At 42.1% G+C, this 16,459-nt stretch overlaps 3 protein-coding genes across 4 annotated transcripts in view; 1 reads left to right on the top strand and 2 right to left on the bottom strand.

Annotated features, from left to right (window-relative positions):
- insig1 (insulin induced gene 1) overlaps positions 1-16,459 on the bottom strand; it is a 255,924-nt gene that overhangs the window by 159,181 nt on the left and 80,284 nt on the right. The gene's annotated exons all lie outside the window — the stretch shown is intronic.
- Positions 969-5,803, bottom strand: tgif1 (TGFB-induced factor homeobox 1). Its single transcript, XM_018695337.2, has 3 exons — positions 5,509-5,803; positions 3,452-3,681; positions 969-2,623 (listed from the first exon to the last, which is right to left on the bottom strand). The coding sequence occupies exons 1-3, from the start codon at positions 5,522-5,524 to the stop codon at positions 1,958-1,960; spliced, it is 912 nt and encodes a 303-aa protein (XP_018550853.1). The 5' UTR covers positions 5,525-5,803; the 3' UTR covers positions 969-1,957.
- LOC108896282 (OTU domain-containing protein 1) lies at positions 8,380-10,518 on the top strand. Its single transcript, XM_018695336.2, has one exon. The coding sequence runs from the start codon at positions 8,617-8,619 to the stop codon at positions 9,976-9,978; it is 1,362 nt and encodes a 453-aa protein (XP_018550852.2). The 5' UTR covers positions 8,380-8,616; the 3' UTR covers positions 9,979-10,518.

Genomic DNA, 16,459 nt, shown 5'->3' with positions numbered 1-16,459 from the left:
TTCTTTTGTAGCAATACCACAATATAAATATACTCCAATAGAAGTAAATATCTTTCTGGCATTAAAAATGTCACTCAGTTAAAAATATGTCATAATCATGTTATTATGACATATTTTTAACTCTTTAATGTTAAAGTAGTGTTTTACCGCTGTAGTTGGTCAAGTAGGAGCTGATGCAAGTGTTTTATATACTGTTTAATCTGTAATTATACAGCTTTTTTTTTTTTTTTTTACATAATCACTGGTTTCATATATAAAATCATTATTTGTAAAGTAATTTACTAGTACTTCAGTAAATACATTCAATTACATTCCACCTCTGGTCCAGACTGCACGCATATGAAATGCCTGAAGTCATTTTAATGGTTTTTATCCCTTTCAAATCAGAAAAATTGTTTGTTTTGAGCTTGGAAAAAGAACATGTAATAAATAAAAGGGTCGCTGTCTCAGCAAATATAGACAACAAATCCTATTGAGACCAATAGAGAAGCTTTAGGATTGTAGCAGGACCAAAAGGGAACAGCTGTCTGCCTAGCCCTGAACGAGGGAGCATACTCAGTTGTAAGCTGCCTTACATTGACTCTATTGAGACGCAGACGCACACATAAAACCCTGTTGGCAAGAAACTGTTGACGTCTGCTGTTTGCCCGTGTTAATTTATGCAGGATTATGCTAATTGGCAGGAGCTGTTGTAAACCTCTCTTACACACGCAGGAATGTCTCTGAATGCCTAACGGTAGCCTGTGGAAAAGACATGAACACCAACCTATTTCTGTCCTCCCGTACTCGCTCCTTTTATTTACTGAACACTCCAACTCAATACACTCTTCAGATCCTTCAGGGATGAATTGGTAATCTTCACAAAGTTTGAAAGGATTTACAAGAATGCAGCCTGTGTAACTGCATTTTAGATTTAAGTGATCAGCAGGAGGAAAAAACATGTTAATGAAAACGATCAGATTCTGAGATGTAGAAAAACAAAACTTTATTTGAATCCCATGTGACCCCTATTTGCCACAAACATTGCACAGTATGAAAAGAAATCACATCATTGGGCATCATGTCACATTAACTATACACATGGTCCTATAATACATGAAAATGTTTTTTTTGGTGATTTCAAAAAATGCTGTCTTTGTCATGTTTGTAAAACAGCAAATGCAGAAAAGACATCTGTAGTGTTTTAATTTTCCAGTCCACTGGCCGTCGTTTTCGCTGAGTGATGGGATGAAGGCTCAGACTAAGAACCTGCTACATTGGTCATCTGAAATATCCCTTGGTGGGAAAAAAGAGTAAAAAAAAAAGCATAGAAGTTTTTTCTTTTAAAAATAGCTAAAAGTAAAAGTAAATTACAAAATCAAAACTATACTCATACTCATGAAAACACATAACATTTACTACAGTAGTGAATAAGTTTGTCATAGATGCCAAGAGCAAAGTATGTTTAAGACACTGAGATGACCTTCCTCTGCCTTTAGTGTGCAAACAAACGAGGCAGACCAATCATGAACTGATCTCTGAAATGTAAAACAGTAAACGTGTGTGGATGCAACCAATCCGTCTGATTGGTCAGTTTGAAGGAGGGCTGATTCTAGCTCTTGCTCCATTCTCTACAATGATATACAGTATAATGGAAAGACATAAGACAGGCAGCATTTCTCTGATAACATTTTTGGTCCCTGTGTGCAAATAAGATACACATGTAGATACATACGCATGTATATGAAATGAATAAACAACTGACAGCCAAGGCACCTCAATACAGTTTTTTTTTTATCAATAAAAAAAACATCCTCATCAATTTGATTGGTATACCAAAAATAGAAATGATCAGGCTTTTCATGTGGATTTGTTCTCTGTTGCGTGCAGACAAGTCACTGAACTCAGAGGAGTTCCAAAGCCGAGACACAAAGTCAGTCTCCATTGCCTCCTCTTCCTCTTCTGTCACTTTCTCCCTTTAGGAGACCAGCTGTTTGGCTTGCAGCTCCATCTCTGCGGCCCGTTTGAGGGCCACGTCCACCAGGAGCTGGAAGCCGCTGAAGTCTTGTGTGAGGTCTGGAGGGGTGGGGGGAGGGGTGTTGAACAGCCCGCTGCGGGGGCTCAGGTTGCCCTCCATGCCGGCGCTGCTGAGGATGGTGGTGGCGGCGGGGAGCGGCTGGCTGCCCAGCCCTTCATCCTGGCACCTGAGCAGCGCCTGCGCAGACTGCAACAGCTCGGCAGCTGCCCTGTCGCAGTTCATTCCCGGTATGGGTGGGTGGGAGGCTGTCGGGCTGGCCTGCATTGCTGCGGTGACAGTGGTGTGACAGATGACAGAAGGGCGGGTGGGCATGAGCCCCGGGGAGGGGGACGTGGAGGTTGGAGAGGGTACGGAGGGGGACAGCGCCTTTCTTAGGACGCTGGGCATGGCGGGTTCAAAGCTGGAGGGGTGGAGAACACGTTTGTCATAGCTCTCCTCTGTACTGGCTGCGGGGCTGCTGTGTTTCGGGGACTGGGAGCTGTCAGAGAAGCTGTCGCCAGCCTTGCTACCTTTCCTGGATATGGTGAACTGGTTGGGATCTTTGCCATCTTTCCTCAGCATCTCCGGGAGAAGTCGCCGCCGTGCATTAATGAACCAGTTACACACCTGGAGAGAGGACAACAACAAAAATCCATGCTGTGAGAAAGCTGCATCACATGGCTCACTTATGTTCTGCCTTGCAATTTTAAAGAAAAATCTGCGGGCACTCTATCCCCAGGTGCAGTTTGCACCTGTGTTTTCAATAGAGAAATCACAATGAATGGGTAAACACCACCCATCACACACTGAGATTTCACACCAGAGTCTGTATATATCACACCATTAACATTTCCTGTTTATCATTTCAGCAATGCAGAAATGAAAAACCAGACCTCACTAAAAAGAATGATCGCAGGCTATGAGAATCTAAACATTAACTTTAATCCAAGAGTCTGGTTTGAACTTCTTAAATCCTGTATTTAAAATAGTTTTCAATAAAAATAATCTCCTTTGTTATAGCAGTAATCATGGTCATCTTTCTTTTTTCTTTGCCTCAGTCCTCCAGGCTAGTCGTAACTGGCTCAGGGAGGCTTGTAGCTCTAACTATGTAAATGACTCTGCATTGTTCCCAGACAGCTGGGATGGAAAGGGGCTGGAGGGAGGGAAATTCCTGTCCAACTGCCTCATGCCAAGCCCACAGCACACAGGGAGTGAGTTTACTCACGTTGTCTCATACACTTTAATGTTGCAACATCAAGCTGCTTTTGGATGACCTTCACTTCACTGTTTTGTGTGTCATGTTTTGTTTGCCATCGAGACAGGAAATGATTCAGTCAGCCTGACACTTGCTTCCTTCCTCCCTTGACTTTTACAGTGGTCTGTTTACACTCTACGGGCTCACTGGTGATGAAGTCTTAGGTAATCTTATCTCCTCTGTCATATCTGTGTTCATACCTGCAGTGTGGAGAGCTGAGTCTGCTTGGACAGGAGGGCTTTCTCCTGCTCAGAGGGGTAAGCATTGTAACGGTGCTCGTACAACCAGTCCCTGAGGATCTGAACGGACTCCTTGGGCAGGTTCCCCCGCCGTTTCCTCTTCCCGTTGCTCCCCGTGCTGGACGACAGATCCAGAGGGGCGTCCACGCTGTCCTCGTCATCTGTCTCACTCCCTGACAGCATCATCAAACCTGCTCACAGCAAAGTGCCAAGAGAGGGAAGAAGAAAGAGAGACTGTGTGTGAGAACAGGACAAAGAGAAGAATATGAATCGTCTTCTGTCAGCCACCCTGTTGTCAAGTCTCCCAGCCGCTTACCAAACGCAAGCTGTCTGGGAGGCAGCTGATGTGTCAGAAGCAAGCTGTCAAGTTCAGCCATGTGATTCATATAAGGAGCGAGGGAGGGAGTGAGGAGGAGGAGGAGGAGGAGGGAGCGAGGGGTGGGATGGAGGGGCCGACGTCACAAAGGCTGGTCTGATGCTGTGTCAGTTATAAAACCTGCCTCAACAAATACAAGCCAGGTCTGCTGCACGGACTGAGAGCACACCTTGCATGCTTGGATAAGTAAAGCACAAGAACAATCAGTGTATGGGGGGAGATTTTGTTTTGAAGAACAGAAGCAGGGTATTTGCAAAAATTACAGAGCTGCTATGTTTTTTACTTTAGCATTTCAGACATGTCTAATCAAAGTCAACCATGATCAAACAGGATTTGGGCCTTTGAATTCTCTCTGAATGTCAAGAGTGTTGCCCAGGGAAAATAAATGCTTATGTACTGTTTGTAAAAACCTACTTTAATCAGATTGTAGCCTGTTTTCATCAGATTTTGATATTACATGTGACAGACAATAGGGTTTAACTGACATAACACATGGATATTTGAAGAAACAGATTTATACAGTTGCTCTTATATTGTTTAGGTCACTTTTTACACATGGATACGACAGCAGTGTACATTACAGGCAGCCCAGGCGCTATTAATGAGATGCAGAAACAAAAATGTGAGGATATTTAATCCACCACCCTGCAGTCTGCTCTGGGGCAAACTAGTGGGAAAGGAATAAGAAAGTTCCCAAAGTCTGAGCGGCCAACAGGATGAGGTAATTACGTAGGCTGGAGAGAGGGAGAAGGGGGAGGGGAGACCTGTTGCAAATCAGCGTCTCCAGACTAAACAAAAGAATCCAGGGCTGCGTGGTTCTTTGTATGCGATTCAAAAGTTTCTACACGCAAACAGTGAGTTCGCTATTAACTTCAGCCCCTCCGAAACACCACTGTTCAACAAGGTGGCCAGAAAAGTGTTTTAAGCCCACGAAGACACTGATTTAGTAAGTTTAAAACAACTTGTAAGGGGTTTTCTATTGTGTGCGTGCGCGCTGCACCACGAGGTCCATGAATGTAACAAGGCAACGGCAACTTCCCACAATGAGGTCAGGATGAACATTAGCCTACATTTGGATTTAGATGCTGTTTAAAGGCGCTTAAGGTGTTCCTGTTAGCAGGAGATAGTTGAAAAGGTACAAGGTATCGATTTTGAAAGCTAGCACGTTGTAAAAATGTAACATTTCAAACTCTCCAACTCACAGTCGCCCAACTTTAACTTGTCTCACCACCTTTCTCAAACTCGAGACAAATGTAGCTTTCGCCACTAAAATGAGCTTTTATGCGAGTTAAAAGGAAGCGTCGTTTAATTCAATTTTGACGTTTCGTGTGAGCTTTAAAGTTAGCCTGATCACACCGCGACAAGAAAAACAACACACATGGCGACGCAGTCGTGTGTTATGCTGTCAAAACTTGAATAAAACGTATGTAGAAAATCGCAAATGATAGAGAAACCTAGCTATATCGACTTTTTGACATCGCGCCAGCACATGGCAGAAAAAGCCCCCTGTCATGTCTGGAAAGGAAACAATAGACTGCGTGGTTTGCATATGAGGGGAATCGCTCTGTTATTCGTTCTATACGCTGTCTCTGCTTACCTAAACTAAATATGACACATTTCTTCTCAAAGGCAGCAAACCTACCCTTTTTCGTCTTCATCTCCGTCCGAAAATGCCCACTTTTTTCCTCGTCAAGCGCAGAAGAAAATTGTCCTCTGTGATAGTGCAGTGTTTTTCTTCTTTTCTCCAGATATCCCCAGCGTGTATCCGAATACTCGAAAAATCCTTATTCATCAAAACGCGTTTCTTTTCTCCTTCTTTTGTCTTTTTTCCCTCTTCTGTTCGTCCTTGTTTAGAGGCAGACTTGAGGGGGGGTTACCTGAGATCTCTGCGTCCCTTCGACTCAAAGCCCTTTTCTCATTGACTGTGTGTGTGTTTGATCCTGAAACTGGGTGACAGCTATCTTTGACAGCTGCGTGACTCAACGCACAGAGATCCTCCCACCGTGGAGGGCAGAGGAAAAATCTCTGACATCAGCATGGCTTGTTCCACTGACATGGATACAGTCTCGCTATTAAGCTTTATCTGCCGCAGACCCAGTAACAAAACCAAACATCCACTCTTTGTATATTTTAAAACACCGCAGAAAGGCGTTGATTTAGGCGGGCAGTCAGAATGACAACAACAACAACAGGCATGGTGGAGGAGAGCACTGCGGACCTCGTGGTAACATCCTCCACAAATAATTACCACAATGAAAAATCACAACATTATCGCTACAGGCTATACTTTGTTGCCGATTGGGACTCGTGGTGTGTCTGTGTTGCATTCAGACACAAGTTTAGTTACATTATCGCACTTTGTGGTTTTATCTCACATTATATCACACATCGTGCAGAACTGTCTGTGGTATTTAATTGCTGTAATTGCTTAATACTCTAACCGTATGTGTGTGTTTTTCAAGAGTAAGCCCTGTGGTCCTATTGTGCTTTTTTAAAACATAGGACCCATATTATGGTAATACCTGTAAACGCCGTGTTTATAGTAACCTACTGCACCTTTTCCCTCCCACATTGTCAATATAGTAGCTCCCTCTGTTGCAGCCCTGTATAGACTGGTTCATGTTTTTGTTCTATATGTATCATTTCCTTTACAATAGTATCATATCTAAAGGACCATTGCTCTAATTTTTCCCAGGACTGACGAAATGTGTGAAACACAGTATATACCTTGGTGCAACATGGGGACGTGGAGCCAACCTTGTACCAGCTGGAGGTTAGTGCACCAGTTCAGGTTACTAAAGACAACGGTACGGTGAAAGAAGCGATCAATGCCTTCATTTGTATGCCGTACACAACCTTGCGACAGCTGCTGTAGCAACGGCTCTCTTTTTTTTGAATGCATTTGTTCCAGGCAGGCGTTTATTTCTCTCACTGAAGCTAAATGTCGCCTCCGTGTGTGTAAATGCGGTACTGTACTTGAACGCAACACTACGTGTCAAACACGAGGTCCTCGGGTTCCCTCTGGTGGTTATTATACTGCAATGTTGGAAAGAATTGAGACATTTTAAAATCACCCTCACTGCTGTTTTAACCCTCTGTCTGATGGGGAATTAGTCATTCGAAATTCAAATGGTCTACCCACCACACAAAGTATAAGACAGTGATCTGTATTATTTCTTGATTTTTCACCATACGTTTATTTTATAGCTGCAGTTGTATCGGATTCCTCTGAGGTCATGTCTATATTAAGCACTGGTATTCTCAGCAAACACAAGTAGTGTGAGTGTTTCACACCGGACAAGCTGAAACAGTCAGACAATGTGTTAAAAATAGAGATATGAGCAAGTTAGGCATGCTAGCAGCAGCCTGCTGTTGCCAGTAAGTCAATATCAGCCAATTTCATTATTATATAGTCTACTGTGTGTTACACTCTCTGATAATAATAATCATAGTTGTTGTTATTGTTATTATTATTATTAGTATTATTATTATTATACAATGGGGAAAAGAAAATAAGTGTTTTAATATTAGTAAGCCTATTTCTTGTGCTTGTTGTTGTAGTTGTACATTTTTTATTTTGGTAGGCATCTTGAAAAACGGGTGTTAAATAATTCATTTTTTAAAAATGTAATAAGGAGGTATAATGGTGAGCTATGGTGTGTATTCAGATAATGTTCTTTTCATACCTGTATGGTGGGCTACCTCTACTTTTTGGTGGCTGTTTTCATCTGCTTATAATAGAAATCATTTTACTAATCTTTTCAGGAAAATATAAAATGGATTATTTGCCTGTTTTACTGGCTGGTATGTTATCACTGAATTAATTTGGCTGTGACACATCGAATCCCTTACATTAGTCGACTTGTAGGCCAACGCTGCATCAGTCAGGTTTTGAAAAAAAGAAAACTGCATCAAGCGGCCAACAGACAGCAAGACCGATACCGGAAAACAGGACGTTTTGCTTCCAAAATAAAACCGTAATTATCACTTTTAAATCGGGCCCCATTTTGTTTCTGCCCCCTTTCAAAAATTACAAAATAATAACAATAGTAGTTTTAAAAATGCCTTATGATTTATAACATCGAACAATGGACTTCAATATGTCCCACTAAAGGGGTTGAACAAAACTTAGATTTTTTTTGAATATATGTAATTCATTAGGATAGCTTTTTTGGATATCTCTTCACTTTAAGAGCTATATGGCTGTTCACATATGACATTCAAAACAGGACATCGACTCTACCTCATTGTTGTAATATGATAAACAATAAAAACAATGGGTTTCATCATTTTTTAGGTACTAAAATATCATGAATCCAATGCATGACATATGTAGTGGGCTGGACCACAATTTACTTTTAATATTTAGTTAATGACAAATATTATTTTCACCGTGCATTGTAATAAGAAAAGAATGTGAAAATGTTCGTCAACAAGGATTTTATTTTGAAAGCATTGAAATCGAAGCTATTTTTCGTTTAATTCTGTGTGGCTTGACACAGCTGGAGCAGGCAGGGTCCTGTTACAGTTTGAAGTCTAAAATTAGGGAGGCACCCCGACTGCAAATGACGCAAGAAGGCTAAACTGGACAGTCTACTCGTCTCTGTGTCAATGGTAACAGGACTCAGGGCCATGGAAACGTTCCCTACAACTTTGCTGTTGTTGATGACATGCACGGTATTTTTAGCTGTTGTTGTCATCTTTCCGTAGCGGCCCGGCTGCGGCGTTCGGTATAAAGGACTCTTTCAAAATGCAGTTGTACAACAGTGTGCTGACACACTACCCGAGGTCGTCGCGCAAAGTTACAATAACTTTATCGACTGGATCCGAGCGACTGAACGGGGCAACACCAAGTTCTTCTGAGCCTGATAAAGCAAGATTTACTCATCCAGACACAACTTCAACGACAAACGGGGATCCGGTGAGAGAAACTCCTTCTTCCGCAAACATGCCTGCCTTTTCATGTTACGAAGCCTCATCCATGAGGCCAATTTACTTCACGTCGACTGCTGAGATATTAATCCGCAGACCCGATGGAGTGGAGAGGTCTGTGCCTGTCCATATAATGAGGGAGTCCAAAACCAAACCACCTTCTCCCAGCTCACATAATGGGGAAAGCATCCTCTGTAATGACTGTGATTCTGATGTGATTGTGGACTTGTTAGATCATCTGAAAAACGGAACAGATGAGCTTTTCCCTGACTGCCCAGAGCTGGTTGGAAACCACCTTTTCACCAGTAACACCATGTGTGGACCCAGAATAGAAGAATACAAGAGGGTGGTGCGAAATTCAAGTGAGGATGATATGGTGTCAGTGACTAATGCTCCCTGTAGAAGCAATAGATGGGCCTCATTACGTGAAGAGGAGCTTGTTCCTTCCAGGGCAGCTCGGCCTGGAACTGTTATAAAGGAAGAATTTAGTGATATGAGCAAAGCTGCTCCAGCGTCTGATGAGAGACGGGCCTTTGAGCTCAGCGTTCTGCAGGAGTCTGCTCCTCAGAGATGTCAAGAGAGAGAGGATATCAATGATAAAGTCACCCGGTACCTGGCTGAAGTGGAAAAACAAAACAAGTACCTCCAGGAGAGGAATAAGTACAGATACCACATCATTCCAGATGGCAACTGTTTGTACAGAGCTGTGTGCAAAGCCACGTACGGGGACCAGGCCAGGCACGGGGAGCTCAGGGAGCAGACGGTGCACCACATCGCCGACCACTTGGATGAGTTCAACCCCATCATTGAAGGGGACGTGGGGGAGTTCCTGATCAACGCTGCGCAGGACGGGGCCTGGGCTGGGTACCCCGAGCTTCTCGCCATGAGCCAGATGCTCAATGTCAACATTCACCTGACAACGGGTGGGAGCTTGGAGAGCCCTACTGTCTCCACCATGGTGCACTACCTTGGGGAGGAGGATGCTTCCAAACCTGCTATCTGGCTGAGTTGGCTCAGTAACGGCCACTATGACGTCCTCCTGGACAGGTGTCTCCCCAACCCCGAGTACGAAGACTGGTGCAGACACTCACAGATGCAGAGGAAAAGAGACGAGGAGCTGGCAAAGTCAATGGCAGCCTCATTATCCAAGATGTACATTGAGCAAAATGGAACTGCGTGAAAGAAATATGTCAGGATGCACACTGTTAGAGAGCAGAACTGTTTGACTCTGCTTGGTTTCTACAAACTTTAAATGATTTTTATAAGATTTATTTTGTGAGAGAAAGGAAGTGCAGTGCACATACTTTGGATTTTGTATATGCCAACACTGACAAATGAATTGCCATTATTTCTGAAAGTGTTTGAAAGTGTGCGAGCCTGTTCTTGATAGTATGGGTTATGTCAACATGAGTGAAATACTGTACATGGAAGTGCTTTTGAGTTTATAGTATTTATTTGCCTTTTACTGGCAGACAGTTATTTTTCTATAATACCTATGCTTTTTATGCCATTGCTAAATATTTGGCTGGTTTGCATCTTTGTCATTTAGCTACATTGTTTAATAACTATTTACTCTCTTTTGCACAAAAGTCCTATCAGACTAGTTCAGAGAGTTTGATTTGTGTCTGTGAGAACAATTCAGTGGTTCTTTTTTCTATTGTTACAGTTCTTTTTAGGAATTTGACAAAATCTTTCAGAATAAAGTTTTGAAGAAACCTGATTTGCAATGATTTTATATTTAGCTTACACTTTGTCTGATTGCCTGTCCCTTGCCTACATTTCCACAGGTATTGTTGTTCAGCATCACCATGATAATGTCAGATATTTTATCTCTGGTTCAAGATTGTACATAACCATAATGGAATCCATCTATTAAATTGCATCAAAGCAGGCCAGATGAGGAGATGTGTGTGCCGCTCATCCTCCACCTCCTGCTGTCCTAAAGTGAAAAGTGATGTTTGGAATTTATTACATGTTGTGGCCCTGGAGCCTGCAGCCGCTCGCTCAGGTCAGACTGCAGAGCGCCAGTGTATTAAGTGACTGTGGTCTCAGGACACAGATCACGAGGGACCTGCGCAGTGTCCAAGTTGAATGGAAGTTGAAAGCTGAAGGGTGTACGGTCACAGTTTGGCAAAGTGCAATGTCACTGTAGTTTGTACATTCATTCTGTTTGGTTTCTGTCTTTAATTAAATTAATGGGGAGAAAAAAAACCTCATTGTTCACAACCAGCTTACTCATACTTAAATGTGAGACAGCTGCATTAAGAGTGAGTTTTGTCCCTCTGATTTGGGAAAAGGACACAACACAATTTCACATCTGCATTTGACATCTGCCTTGGGCCTGGATAATATCTGACCGTGTACATAATAGTGGTGCAAATAAAACATTATGGGTCAAGAGTTAATTGATGTTCTGATCAAAAGGTTTGTGAGTGATCAAGTCAACTTTCTTAAAATGAACAAGCAGCAAAGCAAGCAAGCATTCAAATTATATTTAGGAACAAATAGAGCTGTCTAATGCAGATGCTGGTAACATTTTGACCACCGTCCAAATCAGTGCGATTCTCTACTAGCATGACTAAATGATTCAGCTCTGTTTTGACATTTGCAGTTCCGAACCTTTTCAGCTTCAGACCCATTTATACAAACAGTATCTTCATGTGGACCCCCATCACAGGTTGTTATGTTGTTTAATTTCACAAGAATGAGCACATATTTAAAAACGTGTACCAGGATGAAGTGTTTTTCAAATGTCTTCCATTAGGTGGCATTGTAGTCCCCCATATATTCTTGGATAAAGTTACTGTATTATTAAAGGAATGTGTATTTCTTTTTTCAAACTGATGACAGTGTGGGATTATGGGACCCACTGCACTGAGTTAAATGGGCCGCATAGTGCTCTGACGTCTAAAACCTAAACGTGAGATGTTTCAAGATTAGTAATAGATGATGCAGGAAATAGTGAAATACTGTTTCAGAGAGTCTGAATTTAATATTTAGTAGATTGCCCAACCGAGATTTTATGATACAGACAACATGCTGACAACTTTATTTCAGGGTCCTGATTTAGGCAGCTGGATAATTTATGCTCCACGTGGTCTTCCATCAGGAAATTTGTGCCGCTTCCTACTTAAACTTTATGATGGAGTAATTATGAATCTTTTTCCCTGAAAGCTTTACAATGATGACGTAACCCTGCAGTCATGTGAACATTAGGGAGGAAAAAAAAAGTTTGTATCTTTTTTAATGGGGGAGGAGGGAAAGTACCTCTCCCCGCTCCAGTGTGTCTTCATATGGAACAGAAAGTGTTAGGCAGGGGGCAGGTGAGAGTGGTCTGAGCGGGCTGCTTCACCGCAGTACTGGCACACAGTCAGCAGCACACAGAGACACAGAGGGAGCAGAGGGAAAGTCAATGACAGACGCTGCCCACCACCGGTATGCTTATAGTGTAGTGTGTCTGTGAAGGATTCCCACGCGCCCAAACAGAGACGGGGGAGGGGGGGACGCGGTCACCTCGACGCCAGTTCATCCCACCGGTGCTCGGAAGTTACCGGATACTTTGAAACATCCCCGGAGATCAGAAAACACAGTCGGTGGTCGTGTGGCTTGACCTGAGAAAGTGGAACCGGACATGTCGGGACACCGGGTGCAGTTCGCAGACCTTCCTCCGAGTGATCACAAAGGAAGTCCCAAATTTCACAGTAAGGAAAATTATTGAGCTGCTTAAGCTTTGCTGACCTTGCTTTTACGAAAAACTCCGCAGGGAAAAAGATGGAAAACTGTCTTTGGCTTATTTCAGTCTTGTCAAGCTTGTCTTTAACTGTCAAGATTATCAGTATAGTAGTAGGAAACAGAACAGCTACTTTCAAATAGGAACTCCCATTGGAATATATAGTTTTTTTCTTACCTTTTCTCTCATGTATGGCTTATTGTAGCGAAAACGTTGTAAGTACTTGCACATTGAATCTCAGCTGTCTTAAGCAATGAAAAACAGTTGTGCACCATATTCCTTACAATACATGATTAGATTTTTCTACATGACAATATAATTTAACCTAAAAAAAATACCATGAAAGGAAAAAATCCTAGCTGCTTAAATGTAGATTTTTTTTCAATAGACTTTCTTCATTGTGTCCTCCAGTTATCAGGCAAACTGTTATTTGATGTCTTATCTCTTTGAGAAAATGTGACTATTGTTTTTGCACATATACTCATATAACTACTGTATGTAGCTGGTTATACTTAGTGCTCCTCATGCGTGACTGGTTTGTGGAGGCTGTGCTGACCCTTAACCTGAGATCCCCTCTGCACGGGCATCTATGGTACGATCCCATTCAGTCCCCACTTGATACACTTGAAGTGGCAGTTGCCCTTTATGTGCTGCTGCTAACTTTTTCTCCTCATGTCTCTTCAGTGAGTGTAACACTTTTAACGCTCTAAGGTGATGCTCACCTTGAGAAGTGTTTTCACTGCATCCCACAGCCTTTAAGCATAAGACATTAATGGCCATTAAATAGGAGCAACACAATTCAGGGCTTTTGTGCTTTTATTGCTCAGGACGACTGTTTAAAGATGTGCGTCTGATTGCGAATAAGGTGTGACACTGTCAGCTGTGCCTGCCTCTGCTGCTGTGTGCTGCAGTGTGTGCACTACAGCATGAGACACACAGAAGCTGAGCTCATCTCCATGGTGACAGGTTGAGTGACAGGACACGTGAGCAAGGACGCAATGGAAAATTGCCAGTTTGCTGCAAAGCCCTCCAGAGGGGTGTATCTACAGTGCGCTCTGGTTGTATGATGGCGCATGTGCATTGTTTGTCATATATTCCTATTTATGGTGGCAGCTGTTCTGGCACTTTGATGTGTGTTTTTGTGTTTTGTCACAGTCAATCAGTAACATGCATGCAGATGGCGGGGCGAGAAGTGCTGATGTTGTGCGCAGGTTAAGCTCAGGTTGTACGCAGGGCATGCTGGGTCGGTGTGTGGAAGGACGGAACGGCAGCTTCAGCAGCAAAACCACACATTTCTGACTCAGCCCATCCTTTTCTTCTGCTGTCCAGAGGCAAGTGACAGTAGGGTCAAGTTTCAGTCTCCTCTCCTTCTATCTCTGATGTGCACACTCGCAGACACACATATACTACAATCTCATGCACAAACCCACAAGCATTGCTGGTTCAAGGCACTGCTGCTCGACTTATTCTATACCTCTCAGGGACAGATAGCCAAGATTTAATACTCATTCATTCCTTATACTAGAAATGTGAGATATAAATGACTGGATAGCAGGAGAACAATAGCTCATCCATCACTCTACTCATTTTCATACTGCTATAACAGCTAATGATCTTGGCATCACTAAGATGGAATACCACAGCAGATATGAGTAGTTTTGTTCATTAAAGAGGGAAGCCTATTAGCTATCAACTTGGATCAAAAGAAAAAGATATATTTCCAGGTTTTTTTTTCCATTAGTGTGGATGTAGTTTTGAAGTCAAGGCCAAGTTGTGAACACATGATTATGTATCAGGGACTATATGGAACCATATATGTATGTGCCAGTTCAGTTTTAGATATTCATCTAAGGCAGACTGTATTCTGGATTACTTGAAGAAAGGCGTGATTCTCCCTTGTTTCTGATTGGTTTCACCATGTTCCCATTTTCCATTTTTACCTCAGCTGTTACTTTACTGTTCACCATTGTCACAGTGGGAGTTTGAGAGTCATGCTTTCCTAGCAAAGAGCCAGGACAGTTCTCTCCTGGTTCTCACCACTGATACCCTGAACCTAGCTGCAGATATCTTCAGGTTTGGTTAATACTAACAGAATCACAGGTGTTGCCATTTTCACTACTTGTAGATTTTGTAATCACTCTTTGGTCCTTCCGCATTACTTTGTCCTGCTATACATACTCTTTGCTTTGGTGATCTGAGAGCTGCACATTCAATGAGAAAAACAGTGATATGTCTTTCAGTGAGTAGCTTTACATCCCAGGCAGCTGCTCTCTCAGCCACAATGTTCATCATCTCAAGTTTCCAACAGTATTTGAAGATTATGTCAACAGTGTCTGGAGAGGGATATGCAGCCTTGATTGGATGGCTGAATGAAGATATAACCCTTTCTGTTCTCATCAGTCTGGTTACAATTCCCATGAGGAGAGGGTGGAGCATTTTAACATCTAGCTCAATCACTTAATTGATCTTCACAAGGAACAGCTTCGATCGCTCCATGGTTTGTTCTCAGTCAAGAAACTCTGATGTTGTTACTGTAGCTCATTCCACAAGTCTTTCTCTATAAACTCAACTCTGTCATGTCTCTTTGTCTAAGATTCCAAGTTCATTAAACAGACTTGTTGTGAGTCCAAAATTTCTGTCATTCTGCAGTGCTTCTTCAGACGAGAGCCATCTGCTTCTAGTTTGTCACATCACTGTGGGATGAAGCGTCACTTTGCCCTTTATATATATGCATTTTCTATGTATGAGACCATGCTGTTACTTAAAAGAGATGATATTAATCATCAACACAAATTATCCCTGGATGTGAAGCCAGTTTAGTTTCAGCCAAAAACAACTAGGTGATTGGTGATTAGAGACAGTCTGGATGTATACCTGTGCTGTTGGGACTATTATCTATGAATTGTTTAAAGGTGCTATATGTAAGTTTATGATATCGCTATATAGCCAATGTTAACAGCTGTTTAGTACCAGTCTAGAAGAAACGTTACAAGTTCAGCATCAAACTATCTTTACTCACTAGGAGCTGTCTCCAGTGGTGGAAAGCAATGCCAGTGTTAAATCTGGTTTTGCCTCTATTCCTGTCTTCTGCTGACATTAGAATGCTAACCAACTAGTTCAACTGTCTAAACCATCAGGCTACCAGAAAGCCCTGAGAATGGAGATAATAGTCAGTTGCAGCCCGTAATTTTAATGATTGTAGCAGAAAAAGGAAATTGAAATTAATAGGGAAATACGGAAAAAAACAATAACCTAACTTTTATCTTCAAACAGGAGAGTACCACTTAATATACACACTAATTTAAAGAATAAAAGATGTTGACAAATATGTAATAATGAGATGATGTTTTCATATCTTATGTTTAAACACTAAACCCTGCACATTATTGTGGTATTCCCCACATTCCAAACATACTGTGTGGTATTGAGTAGTGTTGTTGATTGGGTGTGTTAGGTCACACCTGCCCAGTAAACAATTTTCATGCTGCCATACCTCATCACCGCAGTAAATAAGATGTTTGCGTGCATGTTACAGATGATAACAACATTTCCACTGCCTAACACCAACAACCAGATGAAGCAGCTTGTTTGTGCATTGCTTAGGCTTTGCTATAGTGTGAATGTGTGAAAAGTTGCAGATCTAAATTAAGACCGCTGGATGGTGTCCTATGTGTACTGAAAATGAAAAAATATTTGCATATTCAAATGCAATACTTTGCCTGACCTTACTTTAATGAGAGGTTGTAAAACACTGCATGTTATTTGTTTCCTTCCTAAGAATTTGTCTTACAACATCATAAAGTGCTATCCTATAAAAGGGTCAAAACAAACTAACCAATGAACAATCTGTCATCATAAACAGGAGACCATGCAGTGCTCCTGACTCCATTAGCCAGTTAACACTCATTCTGGATGAGTTTCCACTTTGCTC

This window comes from Lates calcarifer, linkage group LG24 (assembly GCF_001640805.2).
Source record: "Lates calcarifer isolate ASB-BC8 linkage group LG24, TLL_Latcal_v3, whole genome shotgun sequence".
Classification (NCBI taxonomy): domain Eukaryota; kingdom Metazoa; phylum Chordata; class Actinopteri; family Centropomidae; genus Lates; species Lates calcarifer.
Note: the sequence above shows the minus strand (reverse complement) of the source record. Positions and strands in the feature narration are given on the sequence as shown.